Consider the following 21191-nt stretch of genomic DNA (forward strand, 5'->3'; position numbering starts at 1 on the left):
ACAGCTCTTTATTGTCCAATTAAAAATTGTAATGAGCACAATGTGTGTCAATTGGAAGCCAATGAATTATGTCTTATATCCCCGAGTTAGGTTATCAATTCATACACTTGAATACCTTAGCATCAAAGCATGACATAGGCTTGCTAGTGCTAGACCAGAGACTCTGGGAGTTGTTAAGAGGTGAGGGGGAATGGATCCTAATGCATTGATTTTACTCAGTAAACGGATTAGACAGCTTAAACAGATCATATAAAACAAGTTGAAGTTGTAATCGACTGAATTGTATCTAATTATTGAGCTGAACTACAAAATATATTTTCTTTGAAACGTTGACACTTCAAAGCTCTTATATACTGAGATTGCTGATGACATGGAAACTAGTTTAATCAAATGTGCCTCAAAAAATATAAGTTTAAGGTAATTGATTCAATCTTGTCAATGAGACTTTTGTTACCATAAAAGCTATTCAAAGAATACATACAATCTTTGTGAACTCAGCTGGCAATGTGAAAAGAATTTGGGTGAATGGGTGTGGGGTGTAAAACATGGCAGTGAAGCAAGTGTTATCATTCCAAGGCTTCCGCTTGTAATGGGAAATGTGATGTTCTCATTTTCAGTTTGAACAGGTGGAGCAGTGGTGAGCGCCAAATAAAAAGCTTGGGAAGGCTCAATACAGATTTGTTCATGGATGGTTGCTAAAGAGTCTGTGCATGCTGTACATTGATGTAGGTCTCACAGTTGGACACTTCCAATGCCTGCGTGTCAGAAAGGGGTATGTAGTAGATTGTAGCTGCTACCCAGTAGCAGCTACTTTGGTTGCACAAGCCTTTGAATATTCTGGGTAATTCTTCCTTTGTGAGTTTTCTCATTTATATTATAATATTCTCTTTCAGTATGACATGTGCATTTGTATAAAGAGTTATCTTGATCTACATGTATTGCTGATGTGTTGTTGCAATACATGTTTACAATGTTGTGTTTACCTGTGACATCCTCTATTAAATTTCTCAACCATACTGCATCTCTAAATGCAGTGCCCATTGGCATATATTTGGAGTGACAGGTATATGATGTGACATAGGTTTGCCTTTTTTAGGTCCAAGAGATTGGACAATTGAAATTTTTTTAATAAACCCATGTGGGGATCTGGCACCTTCACAACCCCAGTTTGCATCAATTTAAGTATGGATTGGGGTATCACCTTTTGACTTGATGGGTTAAATTAGTAATTGTTGTATACCATTTGTGTCAAGGCATCTGATCAGATGTTCTGTAGAATTCCAGTGCTGCTTCCTTGAGGCAGACAAGAATTTTGCAAGATATGTAACAATGAAAGAGATATCAGGATGTGTTGCAACAGATAAATAATTAACATTTCCAATTGCTGAGAGGTATTTTGCTGAATATATTCTGTCTTCTTCTTCTGTTGGTGATGTTGAATTTTTTTGAATGCACATCAGTGTCTTTGCTGAACGTCCATCTGGTAAAAATGATTGATTTCTTTTCTTGGTAAGGCCTGTTTGAGATAAATCAAAATTACCAACTTGAAGACAAGTAATATTGACTCTGATAATTTGATCCAAATTTCTTGCCCACCTGATCAATGACTTTTCTTTGAGTTTATGAGCAGTGCTCAAAGTAGACTTGGTTTCCAAAAACCTGGTCAACCCAGTTAATTTTTTGGCTGGGAGCTGGCAAAACATGTCAACTTGATACACAAAGTTACTGTCAAAAAGCAACTGGTCCAACTGGGTTTTCTTGAAACCGGGTCAACTTTGAGCACCACTATTGTGAATTTCATCTAATAGTTTTTCTGAGCTTCCTGTAACTCCACCATTGTTGCTCTGTAACCAGATGATGTATGTATTGTTTTCACAATGGTAGATGTAAAGGTATTTATTGTATTGACTAGATTTAAATCCTATTGATGTGATGATATTGTCTATATGCTTCTACCGGCATCACACACCTTGTTTAGTTCCATATAAAGCTTTGGTTCCTTCAAAGACTTATTCTGTTCCTTTGTGAGCACCAACCAAGGGACAACTTGGTGTGTAAGTCCACGGTTGAGAAATGTGTACAGATGTAGAAGATGCTTCTAGTGAGGGAAGTGACACAAAGCATGTTTGGAAGAAGTGAAAATCTTCCGAGTCACTTCATTGTTACCACACAATTCCAGATAAACAGCTTGATTACATATCATTTCAAAATTTACCACTCACCCACCCGGCAAAGTCGAGGCACATGGTCAGCAAGACTAGAGACCTTTTTCTCAGTCACGCAAACCAGGAAGCCACCGATGGCCCCCCTGTACAGTTTAAGCATGGTATACAAGTTAGAACAGGTTTAAACCGGGACTGGTAATCTATGATTGATAATATATCATTGAGCTCACACCACAAATTCGATTGGATTGCTTCACAGATAAATCCTGTAGGAACTGAAAAAATAAAGAAGTGTGTTAATATCACTGTGAAGATAGGTAGATGATATGTCAAATGAGTGCATGGACCAATTATTACAGGCAGCAATTGTCAGAATAATTCTCAAACCGGCAAATGTGGCTGTTGATTTGAAATTTTCAGTGTAATTGATGCCTTCTTGTTGTTTAAATCATCTTGCGATGAGTCTAGCTTTAAATTTAATTGGGGTCCCATTTTTGCCAAAACTTTTATAAGTGGATTTTGGATCTATGGGTACAAGACCGGTTGGTAAGTCCTCTACCTTCTATAATCTCATGTTGTCCATCATGCCTTTTTACATATCGCATGTGTCCTGCCATTTGATGATTCATTGGAGCTCATTGCTTCAGTGTAAGATCTTGGTGGATTGAGAAGTTTCAAATAATGTAAGCTGCTGAGTGTGTGACTAGCTGCTCTGTCCTGCTTATCAAGTTTTGATCTTTGGTAAAATCTCCAAGTTTTAGGGTGTTTATGATATGTTCTATCCTGCCTTTGGGATTTTGAGTAGGATCAAGTAATTTATTCAAGGAATCAGAAGAGTGTTTTCCAGTGGTTGTGATTGAGGTAGATCAGTATCTTGTTTGATTGGAAATTGTGTAATTGCTGATGCAGAGATGGTCTTTGATTTTCTATCATAAGACATACACCCCTTTCCTCCTTCAACATAACCAACCATACTACATTTTCTTGCTCTATCCTCTAGTTTTCCTGAGGATCTTTGGCCTTGATGAATATGAACAAAGGCTGTTGCATCAAAGTATTGTAAGATGTTAAGCTTATGTTTTTTGTGAAAAGTATTTTGTATAGTGTCTTGCCTTCAGTTATAGAGTTAGGTAGCTGATTCTGGAGATAACCTGCTGTTACAGTTAAGTATGCAAAATTCCAAAACTCATTTGATAGTCTTCTTGACAATAAGCTTTTAGATTTTTGAAAAAAAATCATTTTTTTCATTACGTTTTTGTGATTTAATTTCATTTTTTAAGTTATGCAGGCGCTGTTTCTGGTGGAACCGAGTCCGTCTAGTGGTAAAAGATTCCAGCTCATTTGTTCAAATGATTCTCTATCTTGGTCTATCTCGGTAGAAAAGCTTTATTTTTGACTTGACTCCGGCTGATACAGAGGTCCTTGCATGATATATTTCATTGTTTTCTATATGTTTCTTATTTTTGTATGGATGTCTGTGTCTTGTCCTGGGAGGGTTGTGATCACGTGATCCTGAGCACAAATGTGGCACAGACATTGAGTGCTGCAGTCAACAAAACTGAGTTCAGCCAAGATCTGAGGTTCCACATCATTGTGATATCAAAGATATATACTTTTCAAGTTTTTGTGCTTGCATTGTTTATTTCTCTATTATTCAAATTTAAAGTCCCATGCTGTCCTCTTGTTCATGCTTGTTTATGAAAAAGAGTGACTTGAAATACAAAAACTTGACCTGGTATCTAAAATCATCTCCTTGGCCTGACAATAAACAATAAAAGAAATTCAAGAGTGTAGACTTGGAGTCATATTTTCAATCATTCATCAGCCCTTGCCATTGACAAAAGAATGTTTTCAAGCTTGGAATTCAAATAACAAACATGTATGTATGACTTCTGTGCCAATATAACTTTGTTTGTAGTGAATTCCGCCGCCGATAAATGTGGCGGTGGGAGGTACACCCATAGGGCCGGTTGGCGTAGGGAGCTTGCCACAAAATTTGGGGCTCTTTTTTTGCCCCAAACGTTGTTTGAGGATGTTGTAGTTGCCAAATATCATAACTTCAATGTGGCTGATCCATTTGAAAGACCTCAGAAAGAAAAAGATAGTTTGAGAGATTCACTGACGTTGGATATTGAGGTAACGTGTGAGTCATCGATTCCTTGACATCAAGATGGCTACTTTTCTCACTATGCAAGATACATTAGCAAAATCCAAACCAATGTGGCATAAATGGGAAGGTAATCTTACATGGCCAGGGGAACTGAAAGTGTAGCAGCTGAGGCAAAAGGAAGAGGTATGATATCAGAATACTATAATGCCAGTGAATTGGCAGGAGCTTGATGCGAGAGGAACCCAAATACATACCTGATAGTATAGCCATGGTGGTAAAGATGGCCAATAAGTGCATCGGATGCTTGAATATATCGAGAATTGAGGAAGGAAATAATGTCATGAGAGCAGGGACTTTGTTACAAAGTTTATCTACCATTCCCTACATATAGTGCCGTCGGACTCGTAGGCCATCGTGCTTTTGGGTTCATACCCACCATCCAGGTAGATCCAGGTGTTACCATCTGTCAATAACCTGCCAGGACCCTGCAAAGCGCTGGTTGAGGTGTGTGACAAAAAAGGCTGATTTTTGGTCCGATTTTAGGCCTATGCTAGTGACGGGAAAGGTTGGAATTGGGTGTTGCGAGTGACATGTTAGTGACATGATAGGTCGGAATTGTACACCACGGGTCAGTGCTGATACCAACCGATGTCATCTGGCCTGATGTCAATTTGATATTGATTTGATCTCAAATCAATATACAAATTTTTGATATCAATTTCATCTTGGTCCGATATCATAATGATATTGGACCCGTTTGGTTCAGTGGCTGATTGACAGGCCCTGAGACCTTGACCAATAGAATCAAATTGTAGAAACAGCCATCTAGTTAGGACAAAGGAGTACTGATGTCTTTACAATGTAGGTATTCTCCTTTCTTTTGAGCCTTTTAATTGACTTTGTATTTCAATTTTCAGCTGTCATCCTTGATGAGAAAAGGTCGGGCGTGTGGTTTTGTTCAGGTTGTCTTGCCAAGGTTTGTTATTGGCCCTGGTTGTGGCGGGGCTTGGATGACCAGCTCCAGCATGTTGTAGAGCTATGGGGTTACACAACTGCACCACAGAGTGTCACATGCATGATATGTTGTACAGCTTCTCTTGTAGTCAAGTCTCTCCTCCTCGGCGGAAGCCTTCCACATCACTTACCATTGTGGAGGCCGATTCCTTGGAGAGAGCACTGATGTGCTTACCGTACTATTTGTTATACAGCAGGCGTGAGGCAGGATTGCACAACCGCCAGAGCTCTGTTGGCTGGCTGTCAGTGGAGGCTAATCTTCTGGTCTCCGATATCAAACCGATCTCATCTCGAGATCAATCCGATGTAAAAAATTTGTATATCGGATCAATATCAAGCCTGTCAAAAAGTTGACCCGTGGTGTAGGTGTGGCCAGTGGGTGGCCAAATGTTCTCGTGTTTGTGACGTAAACGGTCCGAGAAAACTTGATGAAACACAGGAAAAGATTAAACTTAACAAAGTCCCACGCTCGCCTCGAGCGAGGCTGAGGCAAGCAAGGGACTTACGCCAAACTTGCGCGGTCCATAACCTCGCGGTAGAGGCTTTTGCAGGGAGCCTCCTGCAATCCCTTTTAACTTTTTCCACACCGAGGATTCTGGTATGGTCCAAAGAGAAAAAATATGTGCCGTACTCCGGCGCATATCGTACAGATTTTTCACCGAGGAAACGGCTCCCCTCCATGAACAAAATGGCTTCAAAGTTTTGGCTTTGATAGCTTTTGTGTACATGTAAACCACACATGTAACCGCTGCAATTGGGAGGTGTGGGTGAAAATAGTCAATTTTGTTCATCTATTATCTGCGTAATAGGAGTGCTTTCCTCGGTGAAAAAAATGTACAATATGCGCCAGATTAAGGCGCATATTTTTTATCTTTGGATCACGGCCAAAACCTCGGTGTGGAATGAGATAAAAGCGAATTGAGGAGGCTCCCTGCAAAATCCTCTACCGCGAGGTTATGGACCGTACAAGTTTGGCGTAAGTCCCTCGCTCGCCTCAGCCTTGCTCGAGGCGAGCGTGGGACTTTGTTAAGTTTAGGAAAAGATCAAAGAAAGAGTGAGAGATCTGTAAGATGTTGAAAGATGCCAAACAACAGTATGGCTGCAGACGAGTGGACCTTTGCTATATGTGTTTCCTCCATCTCAAGTCAGCCTGAGCCCCGGACCAGCCCCCCGATCGGGGACCCGACGGGGTCCCCGATAGGTCCGGGATTCGGGCGGAGGTTCTACAACCCCCGATGATCAGGGATCCCCGCGAGTCGGGTGTCGGGCGTAGAAATCGAAAAAAATACTATCCGCCGGGTACCCGACGAGTAAAAAATGTATTTAAAACACTCCATCACAGGTAAAAACTACCTAGTCCATTGTCAGGGGAGGCCCTACCAAGCACATGGGAACCTTGCCAGCACTGCCATGGCTGTGATGTGAGGCCCTGAGTGCAATTTAAACATCAAGTGGACACTTTTTTTCGATGTATTTGGCATCAATATCGATAAATGACCCGGTCCGGTGTTCAAACCTGGGTGAGGGACCCTTTTTGGTCCAGCCAGCGAGTCCCCGGCGGGGAACCCGGTCGGGGTTCGGGCAGACAATTTTTCAAAAAAAACTCGTTCGGGGACCCCCGAACGGGCTTGGGAGGTCTCTCTACCCGTCGGTTCGGGGGCCGGGCGAGCCACTACTCGACGGGTAGCGATCGGGGCTCGGGCTGAATCTCAAGGCTCAACTATCTACTCGATCGCAGTAATTATCACGGCTTTCAAAAATCAGCTCAAAGCTTCAACAGCTACTGGAGCCAAGGTAGACACAGATTGATATATGTGATCTATTGATCATACTGTCTCCATCTAGCTGTCTAGATTCTTTAGATCATCGTATGCCAATCCTTAACGTGTTTAAAAATCGTTTTTTCAATTACTTGTTCTCTCAAATTTCTTTGTTGTTCCTTTCTGTTGTTTTCATCTACATACTTGGCTAGCTTGTTGAGTCATGTTATATTTGGAAACACCATTTTCAGGACCCTGGAAAGCTCCTGGAGAACAAACCGTCCTGAGGGGGTTTTCGGATACCGGTGTTTTGTGAAGTCATGTCACATGGTACCAGAGATGTGACAGGTGCAAAAGATGCGCCTCAACGAGGGCTATCAGATGGTACACATGTCTGACCCTGAACATGACTGGTGGCTTGGGAAATGTGTGATTTGTAACTTTTGCCCCCCCAGACCGACGAAAATCCATACCGGCTCGGGTCGGGTACTTACATACGGATATCTCGGTGATTACACGTGGTACAAAACTGAAAGTATATGTAATCGAGAGCCCTGATCAAGGCGCTTCTCCTACCACCGAGAAATCCATGTTAACCCACCTCTCCTCGGGGCAAATAGTGAAAGTGTGAGGGCCGGGGCCGGAATGGATCGAGGACGGTTTGTTCTCCAGGAGCTTTCCGGGGTCCTCCATTTTCCCTGCAGTTGAGATGTCAGCGACGAAAAAGGTCGGAATCCGACTTTTTTTTGAAAATTTTCCAGAGAAACGTCGGAATTTACGTCACACACCTCAACAGGCGCTTTCCAGGGTCCTAACCTGCCACACAAGCTACACAAGCACCGGTGCACGCAAGATGGCCATTAATCCGAGGTCGTGTGAAGACCAACTCAACAAAGCCCCTGTAATAGCATGTAATCTGTCAAATCATATCACGAGAGCTATGGAAATTTCGCAGTGGGAAAGTTTCAAACCAAGAGAAAGCATGACACCATGCTTCCATAAACTGTGGTCTTCAAACCCGACTTGACAAAAACCCTGCTCGCGTGACATTATCTCCTTCCTCAATTCTCGATATAACCCAGAATCCTATGCACTTATCGGCCATCTTTACCACCATTGCTATACTAGCAGGTATTTGGGTCCTCTCGCATCAAGCTCCTGCCAATTCACTGGCATTATAGTATTCTGATATCATGCATCTTCTTTTTGCCTCAGCTTCTACGCTTGCCGTTCCCCTGGCCACGTAAGATTTGCTTGCCATTTATGCCGCATTGGTTTGGATCCTGCTAACTAATGTATCTTGCATAGTCGAAGAAGTAGCAATCCCGATGTCAAGGAATTGGTCACTCGTACGTTGCCTCAAGACCCAACGTCAGTGAAGCTCTCTAATCATCTTTTTCTTTTTGAGGTCTTTCAAATGGGACATGAACATTGAAGTTATGATAATTTGCGAAGCCTTGAACGACGTACGAGGGAAGGGAAGAAGCCCAAATTGGAGATCCCGAGCCCTGTAATGACCCACCCTATGGATAACCCTTGGGTCAACTCATATTTCGGCATGGGAGGTCACTACAAAAGAGGTTAGATTGGCACAGGAGACGTTAGTTTATACATGTCTGTTCTTTCCATTCCAAGCTTGAGAACATGTGTTCGCCGTTCGCAAAGGCTGACAAATGATTGCAAACATATATAGTTCCCCATGTTTGAATCGCTCGATATGGCTCTAAGTCCACTCTTGAATATCTTCTATCGTTTATTGTTAGAGCAAGGAGATAAATTTAGATACCAGGTCGAATTTTATTTCAGGTCACTCACTCTTCCATGAACAAGACCTAACTAGACTTTGGTACTCTGGTGTTTTTTTCTGTAAACATGTACATATATTGAATTGAACATCTTTCATACTCACAACCTTCCCCCATCGTAATGTGCACTGCTTCAAAGAACTCCTCCAAGTGTGTCCAAGGACATGATCAAAATTTACAGAAATATCAGATTGATGTATCCCTCAGGAGACTCGAGTCTTGGATGACCTTTGTATGGCCAAGTCCTTTTCGAGAATTTTGTTGAAAAGTCAAGTCTACTACGCGGTCTAAATTTAATTGCAGGTGTTTTGAACCGTTTTGAAAGGAATGATCATCACATCACCCAGCTCAAACCATGCAGGGCACAGAGATAATAACACCCCCTACTGGAACCATTATCAGGAAGTTGATCAAGAGTCCTTTCAAAACGTAAAACATGAAATATTCTGATGAAACCTACATATGTATTTCTTGAATACATATTCTTCCCTCCTTCTCCAACTCGACGCTCAAACTTTCATCAATGCTCCAAAGTAAAAGAGTGTCTTTTTTATATGTATATATACACATTCAACTTGCCTTTTCTTGCAAAAAAAAACTTCAGAGACACGCAGACACAAAAGACTCCAAGCTCCAGTATAGAGAATACGGAGAGAGAAAGAATGAGATAAACCAAACAAGGAGAGAGACAACAAAACTAAGAATCAACTCCCTTATAGATCAATATCTCAAGACCTTTTTTTTAATAAATCCTTATGCAGCAGCTTTACGTCTATTCTTTCTTTTTCTACTAGTTCCAGCTTTCTTTCGTTTTCCGGACGTAAACGCATTAGCATCTTTATGATTTCGATTCAAAAGATCTTCATCTTTAACTTTGTAAATCCTTACAATCCAATTCTCAGATGTAAAGGCTTCTTCTAATGTATCCAATGTCGGTCCTGCTTCGGGTAAAGTTTGTCCTCTTACTCTATCTTGTGCTCTTTGACCTCCAAATAATTCATGGAATCGATAATAACTCTAGAAAATCAGAAAAGGAGAAGAATTAGTAATATGAAAAACAACCCCAAAACCAAACCAAATAAATGAACAAAACGTACCATCTTGTACATCAAACTTTCTCTCATCGTAGGTGAAGCTTCATCATCTACTTTATATTCACCTCTTTGAGAGAAAAAGTTCCCTTCTTTGACTTCGTCTGGCCAAACTCCTTCTGCAATTCTTACCATCCATAAGAACTTGTTGATATCATCTCCTGAGAATCCTAAAAGACCCCCAAAGATGACCAAGACGTAATCTACGTCATGTTTTCTCAAGATCGGATATGAAACTTCTTCTCTTGAGGACATCGCTTTACCGACGGTTGCAATACTGTTTTCATGTCGAACGATAATACAATGAATTTACCTTTCAACTTTTTCGAGTAATCAAAGAAGGACTTACTGAGTATTATTCCAGGTATTGTTATCAACTAATGTAGTACGATCAGCCATACCAGCGATTTGGTATCCATAATCCCACCAACTCATCACTTTAGCTTCCTTTTCGGTATTCATCCTTAACCAATAATAGGCTTCTCTGAAATCATCAATGATGTTCGTACTTCCATCACGATTTCTTGAGGCTAAGACGACTGAAGGTGATGAGTAAGCAGTAGAAGTGACCCAAGTACAATGCAGTACAAAGATCAAACTAAAGAGGGTAAAAGCAGAGAGAATCGCAAAACGAGTGTCAAGTCCCCAAATAGCCTTTAGTGTAGGTACGACTGTGTAAGTGGATGAACTAGCTGATCGAGTCGATTTTTGGGTCCGAGTGGATGCAGTTGAAGTGACTGATGAGACTGATGAAATCGATTGAGAAGCTACGTGTGCTTTTTTCTTCTTGCTAGGAGTGGATGAAGGACCGCTGACTTCAGATCCGGTACTTGAAAGTGTATCCATCGAAGTCGTATAGGATGCAGCACCAAATTCGACACTTTCAGGTTGAGCAGGATCGAGATAAAGGTCAAAGACTGATGAAACAATCATAGCAGCACTGATACAGACAACCGGGGTGAGAGTTAACATCAATCGAACCATGACACCAGCAAAATAACTAGCTAGAACTGAATAAATGATCACAAAAACATGCTCATCACGTAGCTCTCTGAAGCATAAGTATACACCAGCTGGAAAGAGGTAAATAAGCATTTGTAAATCAAAGAAAAAGCTCGTCCAGGCTGTCGGTTGATGTTCTGATACAGAGGCGATGATCGGGATATGAATCTTGGCGTAACCAGTATCGAAGAGAGAGTAGAATCGACCGGTCCAAGGTGCGATCCAACCTTGCTTGGTTAAGATGACAATGACCGCTACTCCTAAGACTCCAATCGTCCCCAACCCGATTTGAAGCAAAAGTTGGAATTGTTTACTTGAGACATGAGTTCTGATTAATTGTACAAAGGCCACGAGTTGTAAAAGACCAAAGACACCGAGTGCAGCCATGTGTTCTGATGTACGAATAGGTTGAAATCCAACAAACGGCACCTGCATACTGGCCAGGGTCCCGATGGCATAAAAGCTAGAATACGCAATGTAAAGCTTATTGGTGAATCTACCCATGAGGACCAAGACTAAAGCATGAAGTGGGAGCATGTTGGTAATAAAGGCGTAACCACCCCATGCAGCCACCATGTAAAAGTAAAACAAAGCTGTCATCGAACCGTAAAGAGCTGATCCTTGCTTAAGAGCTTTGATCCATAAATAAAAGGTAAACATCAAGATGAAGATGGCAATCGCTTCGTTATCGTATGAACCAGCAACCGATCGAGAGATATAACCAGGTGCAATTCCAATAAAGAGTGCTGCCCATAAACCTGTACCCTCGCCTGTTTCACCAATCAATTTGGTTTGAGGTTTACCTTTGGAGGTAGTTTTTTGGCCCAGTTCTCTTGCGAAGAGGTAGGCAGCATAGGCAGTCAAACCTGAAAATCCAGGAGCGAGGAGTACACAAACATTACGAATGTCAACAGGGATCTGGATAGATCAAAGAGGCAGAATCAGTCATTTAAGAACTACGAAGTTTGATGTTTCATTGGGAAGGGGGATAATAGCAACTAACATACATTGAAAAGTCGGAAAGCATTCCAGATTAAACCACTAGTGACCATCAGACCCGGATAGATGGTACCACCCACCACACGACCAAGTGGGTACCATGCTGTGTGATCGAACCAATTCCAAAAAGCATAAAAACCTTGTTCGGTTAATATCTTAGTTGCACGGCTGTTTACCCAATTCGAAGGATTTTGAACAATAAAAGTTAGCAAGATATGAATGTGAAGATGAGTTTGAATATGATTGAAGAGATGACTTACTAGTTAAACCAAGGATCAAACTCATGAATGATAGACTCATGGCGAATGACAGCAAACAGACGAGAAGCAACAGCAGCACCAGCAATGAATAAAACCACCACAAGCCTTAAGAAAGCTAAGACGTTTCGATTGGTTTGAGGACTAAGAGAGATGAGTGGGTAAACAGTCTTGAGAGACATGAGACCAGAGGTAATTGGGGGCCTTTGCCTTTTACTTTGACTTTCCTGTTTACCTCTGAGTTTCTTTTTGGTGAATTTTGAAGAATTGAAGTGGAAATTGGTTTCGATCGAGTCAAGCAAAGAAAGTCTGACGTGTAACAAATCCAAGTGATGATCAATTCAAAATATATGGTAAACAAACACCACTCATGGCTTTAAACAGGTCTCATAAGTTTACCACAACAGTTCAACTTAAAACGGCATTTGAAGAATCACCTCAACACAATTTGGAACAACAAAAGAGAAACGAGTCATCACGCGTCTTCGCTCCGTGCATTGGGGCCATCCAGATTAGACCGTAAAGGCACTGCCTTGAACGCACTTCCCTTTGATCAATCGCAAAAACCATTTGGTGATCATTCTGTGATAAACTTTAGATCAATGAGAATAAAAACCCCACATCAAGTCCAATTTCCAGTGCGATCATACTCTGGTTTTGAATCACATCACCAGAAAAGTGAGGAATCAGAGGGATTGTTAAGAAGCAGAAGATCCAGTCAACTCTAATGGTTCCAAACAAATGATTGGACGTATCAAAAAACTTTACTTGATCATTCTATCCTACTGTATATTTCTATCTTTCTACCCCCAGTGCCCAAAGACAACTTGACGTGCACCAAGTCTCGGTAAATTGATATAGAGTGTAATCAACGAGAGAATAGGACTCGGTGTAGATTTTATCCTAATTGTATCTGATCTTGCAATATAAAGCAAAAGAAGTCCAAAATAGTCAATCATGATATACTGGAGAACGTATAATTTTCCTAAATGAAATCACACTTTAAAAACTTTACATTGCAAAGAAATACGAAATCAATCTATTTATGAAAGATTGGTTTATATTATGTTGACACTCACATCTTAAGCATATCAGCAGATGTCTGTAGTTAAAGTATTTCGAAGATGGAATGATTTGATTTTTTTGATCAGATATATAGTTGCTTTACATACTGATATAAAATGTCTTTACAACTGATGACCTCTTTCGATTTTCACCTAAGCTACCATGATTGCGATACCAATTGCGTTGTGAGAGTTATCTTCTGTTTATTGTAAATAATCCAATGGTCAAACTAGAAAAAATATCTACCCGCATCTTGCCAGTGCCACTCATCATATTTTGGGAGCAGAAAAGTTTGCTTTTATGCAATGTACTATTCTATCATCACTCATACTTGACTGGAAGCTTGAAATTGAAGGGTATGAAGCTTCTGTTGCAATGTGTGACGTTACATAGGTAAACGAAGAGCTTAAGCAGGTTGAAAGACGTGAAGATTGTTTACATGAATGATAGAACAAAGTTCATTACAAAAAGGCAACCTCATACGCAATTGTGATACGGTTGTCTATGGACCCTGTTCTCTATAACCTGGATCTTTTGATATACAATTGCTTGGCTTCATATCTTTCGATCTTGAAAGGTGAAGCTCAACAAGTGTTGGTAGCTTGTATATAAAGTGCAATTAATGAGGCTCGATATCAATATTTAATTGTATCCTAATTACAATGAACGAACCAGAAATGTAAAGTAGTACAGTAAGGAGATTTTTACCTTTCAAATCATATTTCTCAAATGACGCATAAATTAGCTTGAATGAAACTCTGAAAGAAAATTCTCTTTGTATCAATTCAAAGTTGACTCAGTCTAAAATTATGCCAGGGTTTTTCATAATTGCAAAAGTAATGGAACGAGGTACGATCCCCTTTCATTTCTAAAAGTTTGGTTTACGTAACTTTGCCCTCAACTTCAAGTCTTAAACCAGATTAGCGGGGTTTTTTGATCAGGGTTTTCGAAAATTGATTATCATCATGGAGATCATATTTTTTCTATCTAAAATTGCACCAAGAATAAAAGTGAACTCTAAAGTTGAAAGCGTCATAAGTGAACCCCTTCAAAGAAAATCTACACTAAAGTTTTTGATATTACAAAGTAAGGTTATATGTATGCAGTAAAAGAGGTCCAATAAATTTACATGCATAGCGGGATCGAATCGCAAATAGTTATCATTCAAATTAGTTGGTTATGACAAAACTTGCACACAACTAAAGGAACTCACTGTGCCGAACAGGATATGAGTATATATAGTCACTCTTTGTCCTTCATGGAGTGGCAGTGATTCTTACTTCTCAAGCAAACAATTTAATTGTACATTTCTTAGAAGAACAATTTGAATGTTTGATATTATCAATCAACTATATCATTTTTCAATATGCGCTTCAATCTCATTTTATGCGTTCTAATTTCAATCGCAGGTGAATTTATTTCATCTTCCTCACAAGAATATACAGTTGCTTCCTTGATACGAAGTGTTTCTGATCCTGTTTACTTGCTTGATGTTTTCCTCAGCTATTGCGATTGCACTGCCCATTAAGACGTAAGATTCATATCTCTCATACTATATGAGGTTGTTTTTGAATGAACTTTTGATGGGTTCGTTTATGAGAGAAGGTTCCAGACTCGTGGTGCCAGTGGTGCCAGTGGTGCCAGTGATTTGAAGCCTCGTAACTTACCCGAACATACGAAGTGAGTGATCTCTTTACTTGATCTTTAATCAAAGACCTGACGAACAATCCAAATACCTCACTTCTGAACTCTTGTAGTCTCAATTCTTTAAAAGCGCGAAGCTCAGTTGTGCAGGGTACGCAGAAAAATGATAAAATGTATGTTGACACATTTGTTTTTTCTTTGATTTGGAAGAGTCTATTAACGGGTAAAGTTTTTTATCTGAACATTAGAGAACTCAAATGGGAAGGAATACAATATGCTTTGAAAGGTCGCCGTGAAATCTGAGTGGACTGAAATTGTACAATATGCGCCTACATTTCTGACCTCACTTTCTCTGATGTTCGTCCTCTTTCATCTGAAATTATCGCACGAGAAAAAATTTTAATCAGACGTTGCTTCACTTTTCTTCAGATTTTTTTCTGTATCCTTATCGATCCAAGTACTGGCGGTCTGCTCCAAATGCTATTAGTTGTCATGTATTTCATGTTGTTCTGTTTATCCGTCACTCTTGTCTCAACTTTCTGCAAAGGAGAATATTGCCTTGTGACTTGTTCTTCAGGGAAATCTATGAATCTACAAACTTATGCAGAGTATTCATTTGATCAAACAAGTAGACAATTCAATTTCTACCTGTATCTTTTCACTCACAATATTCTGAGAAAAGAAAAGGTCTCTCGAAAGGTGATAAATATTTTGTCATCGGTCCCTTTTGACTAAAAGGCAGAGATTATACGCAGGTTCTGTTACTGTGTGGCGCGTACACGAATGAAGACCCCAAGCAGCTTGGAACATGTAGATGAACATTGGTTATCTCGTCAAGAAGCCAATTAAAAAGAAAACATCTTACATCCTTGTGCAGGTTGAAGCACGCCAGGGTAAGATGTTACAAATTCAAGATGGTAAACAACAAATATATGCTCACAGAAATTTCACCACAAAACCATGATGCCGATCAATGGCACACAGCAGTCAAAAAGAAGAAATGGAAAACCAAATGATAACTACAATCCTCTCTCAAAGCACTATATATCTCTTTAAATCACATCCCCCCTTTGACCTTTGACATTGAGAAAGGTTCAAAAATGTGACATCTGAACAGAACATTGGAAACCCCAAGGATGATGGTAAATACTCCACATGAAAAAAACCAATCCATTATTGTGACTGAGTCATTAAGACTGGTTCATTTGGTATAATCAATTTCAGCTTGGTCATTATCTTCATTTGACTCCAGAGTCTTAGATCACATCCTTCAACAAGTACCAAGAACCACTTTAAATCAACTTATGATATTCTCCAATCCTAACCATCTTGTTTACTTGTGAATGTCTACTTAGCTTTTTCTAGCATCAAAATACCTTGAAACTTTGGTGATTCTCCTGATCAATAACTCTTGATAGCGAGAGCAAAATGAGATTCATGGAATCCGTGAGCCTCACCACAGCGGTGAGCGGTGAGCCTCACCGCATGTAACGCAGTGAGATACTGTCATAACTCCATTTATATTGGTATATCTCTTTTGGCATATGCAATACATACAGGCCGCCCATCTGAAACCAAATATCTACTTCTGTCATGTATTTCGCAGCTATGTATGTCCTTGTCGGTCCATTCATTCACTCTTCCATCCATCGATCCCTATCCTTATCTATCCATATCTTACTGAGCAATATGAAGATACTTGACCTTTTTGTCCAGCAAAGGCAAGCACTGGCCGTGATGACCACAAAGTGAGCACGGGAGGCGGAGGACGGATAGGTGAAGAAGTAGAAGTTGGAGATGGTTGGTCATTGAATGCAGACCACGTAGAGGATGAATCTGAAGAATTCAAGTGCATTGGTTGGGTTCAACCGATATATAAACTGTTGGCAAATATATTCTCCAACCTTTTCAATATTGTTACAATGCCTGCGATTGAAGTCCCAAATTACCAACTCAAAGCCATTAATCCCTATCGACGTGTACCGTTACCGCCTCTTCCCACTGACACAGAGACTGGCTTGATTTGCAAATCAAAGTCTTGCAAGCAAAGACCTACACATTTGACAGTTTACTTTAAATCTCAACACAAACACCTAATTGGTGTAAAGGTATTTCAACATTACCTTTACACACTCTTTTCTTTCTTCTATAAAGGGGTCAGGCCAACTGATTGTCAATGTTCAATCATAGTGTCCCATCGACGACGCTTTCATTCGCACATACAACTCAAAGCATTTCCAAGACCAACTCCGGGCAGTAAATCGACGAGTCATTGATCCTTCTGCCGGCACAATGGACCTTGACCGACTCATGCATGCGCCACCGACCCCACCGGCAACGCAGCCAGCCACTGGAACCAGCAACCGTGCCGAAGGCCGTCCTGCAGGCGCTTCCGCAACCGCTGGAATAGACCGCGAATGCAAGGGAATAGGAGGGAAAATTGCTTCAGGGCATCAACCACGCAAGAATGACAAATGCGCCGCTAATGCTTGTAAATCTGTGAGTAAACCAAGGATTAGTGTACAATTTTGACAATTGTCTGATGATAATGCATATTTTACAGTGTTGTCTAAAGCTTAACACCTCCGGCCGTCACCCTTGCAACAAGCACAACTCCATGGCCAAACGCCAACAGAAGGAAATCAAAGATCACGGCAGAGTCTCAATTATTTCTTCGCTACCAACCAGAAACCTCAGCGACTTCGCAGCATCATCTTCTGTCGCAGACCCTGACCATGAAAGTAGTGGTAGCCTAGCAATTACTCAGGCCAGCCGGAGCAAGGGTGTCAAAAAGTATAAAGGACGTGTACAAACGGATTTCCTCGACGAATACCGAACAATGACCTTACAGCAAGAAAGCGCAGCGAGACGACGCACCGTCCAGCACAAGACTGCCAGTAGGACCATCGCGCTGGTGGTATGGGCGGGCCCGAAGGTGAGATCTCCTCCTGCTATCCTCTTCAATGACATCAGAGGCAATTGCTGAATTTGGGAACCTATCAGGATGACCCTTTTGGATCATGGGGCGGTCAGGTTCACGCCGCAAGCTGGCCTGATTTTGCACTCAAAGAATCCCTTGATATGAAGGCATTAGTTGTTGAACAACTCGGTCCGGAGTGGAAAGGCAATTTGCAAGTTTGGAACGAGGAAAATCAATTATGGGTATGTTTGTGACCCTACTTCTGACTGATAGTGGGTTTTATATGTTTTTAACACACCTATTCTACATCAGCTTCACACGTCGATGGACATATTAGTGACGTACCCTGTCAACACGCGCAAAATCCTGGTTGTTTTCCCCCAAATTAAACCTGAAGATTGCCACGATGTTGACCGGCACTTAGCTTCTGTTTCCACCGGAGGCAAGACAGGAGCCATGACTATGTGTGCTTTCATTCAACGGAAAAGCTCAGCTACACCTCAAGGAAAAGCAAAAGGAAAAGGCAAGGGTAGGGTTATCACCTTGCGGTCGTCCTCGGAGCCCGAACATCGCCAGTCACCTCCACACGTCAAAAGTAACTTACCCGCCCAAGGACTTCAATTTGACAATGTTGGCGGTACCCCTGGGCCTTCCAAATCACGCCAACCACCCGAGAAGCGTGCCCGGTCTCCGTCACTTGAAATTTCCAAGGTCGACTATCCTGCCACTCCAGACAAATCTAGTAGTCAACAAGCCACACGAAGGCGTCAACCACAGTGGTCCAAGTCAGCCACCATGGACGAAATGTTACGTTTATACAAACTTACACTTGATGGCCCAAATAAACACGACAACCAAGAAGCCTTTGTGGCAGTTTTTGGCACAAGGTTTCGTTATGTGATTTCCACCATATCACATTACTGCCGCTGGTGCGAAGCGCTCGACAAAAGATTGAAACCTTTTGTTGACCGACATGGGGATATGAAGGTGGCCGACGCCCGCAAGCATCACTTCAATGCTGAGTGGCGGAAGACCGATTCACGTTTTGATGACCAACCACCTCCCAAACGTGTCAAACTCAACCGTGCTTAATATTTGTTTTTGTTATTCAGTGTAGTGCTTATTGTGAATATTAAAATACACATTCTTTGTATATATATTTCAACTCCAAATGTTTGTTTTCAGCTGCCGGTCAGTTTATTTCTATTTTGTGATCTCAATCTACAACTGTCTTTGTCATGAAACAGGTGTGAATAGCCCTTATGGCCACTTTTCTTCTTGTCAGTATGTCTCATTTCTTGTAACCTCGTGAGTAATCGTGAATATGTCAATATTTTATTTTGCTTTGGTCGATGCAATGCTACTTTGCCTATCTGTCTTAAAAATTTGTGACAAGATGCATCATGTATCTGTGACTTCTTAATCAAAAAGTCACTTCAAGCATCAAAACAAGCAATGATGACCCTTGCAATCAATAGAAATTCAAAGGACTTGAACAAAGTTAATTAATGAAAGAAAAGTTAATTAATGAAAGACTTGAAGAGTGAGTGATAATGTAGAATGAAAACAACACTAATAACTAAATAGGAACGACTTAAAGAAACTAAATGAATGACTTGAAGTCATGCAATGAAAATGCAAAGGAAAAATTGGGACAAAAACACTCACTAAATGAATGATTTGAAAACAAGATGAGTGACAATTATCAAATGAGTGGCATAAAATCAACAACATAGCTACAATGGAGTGGCAGTGTATTCAACATTGCCTAAGAAAGTGACGTTTCGTCGCTGTCTAATTTGTTCACAAAGACGGACATTGTGAAGTCGAATCATTTCGTCAAGAAAGAAATTATATTGCACTGGGTGCATGTTACGGCAGATAGAGTCAAACCTACCAAAACAGGCATTTACTATTTCGGCGGCAGATGCGTTGAATCTCCATTTTCCGTCAGATGTCTTCAGCTCAGGGAATATGTGGGGATCATTATTATCCCGACAAGTAGTGTGGGTTTCCTTGTGAGACTTTATGTGGAAGGTGTCAACAGGAAGGAACGTATGTTTGAATGTTTCGAGATCGTGAGGGTTGTTGCGAATGTGGGCGTAGAGACCACACGCGTTATCATAAAAGATAACTTGTGGCATCTCTTTTGGAAAAGTCTCTGTGATAAAATCCTATAAGATACGATTTTTGAAGAAGGAGGAAAAGGCACGTTAGCAAAAGTTAGCTTAGGAAAACGCACATCATCACCAAAATAGAGGTGGTGCTTACCTTGACCTTTGGCACAGATTCTGATTTAAAGAAGGTCTTTCTTGCAACAATCACACCGCAACAAGACACCATAAATTGCTCGTTGTGAGATCGTTGCCGAGATAACAATACCTTCTTGGAACCAACACTACTCTCGCCACCGTCACGTGCCGCCTCGTGCTCCCTCTCTTCAACCTCAGCGTACATTAATTCCTCTTCACCAAAGACCATTTCGCCAGTTTCAGCCGAAAGCATGTCGGTGGGATCAATCTGGATTCGGGTGTTTGGACGATTGAACTTGCGAGGCAAGCCAAAGAGGGATGAGTTGCGGTCTTTGAAGCTCTTGTACGCAGCTTGATGTTCGAGGTTCTTGCAAGTTTTGAATCCGGGAACAACGGGGTCGACGCAAGGTTGGGCTTGGCAGTGGTCCTTAAGAAGCTCATGGTGTCTAGGACAGTAGCGGTGGGTGACCTTGTCGAGGGAGATGTCGCAATAAATCAGAGGCCACTCGGGGTCTAGAGCCTTGAGTTGAACTTCTGAGACGCTGCAGGCCCAGTGGCCTATAGTGATTCCATTGGTCACCAAAGCACAGATAACTGTGGAGATAAATCGGACAAAGATCAGCAGTTTTTTTGAAACAACACTGTCAAAACAAAGATTGTACGTACTAGTTCCTTCTTTGCCATCGGGAGCTACTTCAACCTCAGTGCAAACAGAGCAGATGTGAGTAGCAAATTCAGAACCTTCATGTTGAAGCCAGGTCGTGTGATTTTCCATTGCGGTAAAAAAACGACGAGAGTCTTCGCCCCCAGTGTCGTTTTTTAAACGCATGTTACGCTTGTTGTAACTCAGCATGAGGCGGTGTATATCAAGTGCAAGAGAGCACGCTTCTTGACTGATTGGGCGAGTGTAACGAGGTTCGGCAAAATCGTTCGGGTGAGTGAAGTCAAATGGGGCATGCGTTTGATTGTACAAGTTGGTCAAGTTGTATATAGACACCCTGCAGACAATATAGCCAGATTAACAACTGCGGATTGGGGTTTTCAAGAAGGGAAGGGTTGACAGAAAGCAAAACTTACTTGCCAAGCATCTGAAGATGGTTGAAGTAA

The 21191-nt window shown here is 41.1% G+C and overlaps 3 protein-coding genes across 3 annotated transcripts; 1 reads left to right on the forward strand and 2 right to left on the reverse strand.

Moving 5' to 3' along the window:
- Positions 1-4016: 4016 nt before the first annotated feature.
- On the reverse strand, positions 4017-4738 carry MELLADRAFT_89169 (uncharacterized protein; the record flags this gene model as incomplete). The annotated part of the gene is made up of 5 exons (XM_007404622.1): positions 4017-4233; positions 4289-4323; positions 4413-4440; positions 4530-4578; positions 4651-4738. The coding sequence occupies 5 exons, from the start codon at positions 4736-4738 to the stop codon at positions 4017-4019; spliced, it is 417 nt and encodes a 138-aa protein (XP_007404684.1).
- Positions 4739-9382: 4644 nt separating this feature from the next.
- MELLADRAFT_73958 (family 66 glycosyltransferase) lies at positions 9383-13827 on the reverse strand (the record flags this gene model as incomplete). Its single annotated transcript, XM_007404621.1, has 9 exons — positions 9383-9871; positions 9952-10222; positions 10295-10543; positions 10635-10735; positions 10762-11717; positions 11751-11865; positions 11955-12114; positions 12207-12321; positions 13779-13827. 9 exons carry the CDS (start codon positions 13825-13827, stop codon positions 9608-9610), a joined length of 2280 nt encoding a protein of 759 aa, XP_007404683.1.
- A 2513-nt stretch (positions 13828-16340) lies between these two features.
- MELLADRAFT_101881 (uncharacterized protein) lies at positions 16341-18924 on the forward strand (the record flags this gene model as incomplete). The annotated part of the gene is made up of 6 exons (XM_007404314.1): positions 16341-16383; positions 16629-17020; positions 17103-17411; positions 17476-17847; positions 17946-18074; positions 18145-18924. The coding sequence occupies 6 exons, from the start codon at positions 16341-16343 to the stop codon at positions 18922-18924; spliced, it is 2025 nt and encodes a 674-aa protein (XP_007404376.1).
- Between the last annotated feature and the right edge of the window lie 2267 nt (positions 18925-21191).

The sequence above is a fragment of the Melampsora larici-populina genome (genome assembly GCF_000204055.1).
Source record: "Melampsora larici-populina 98AG31 unplaced genomic scaffold MELLAscaffold_2, whole genome shotgun sequence".
Classification (NCBI taxonomy): Eukaryota; Fungi; Basidiomycota; class Pucciniomycetes; order Pucciniales; family Melampsoraceae; genus Melampsora; species Melampsora laricis-populina.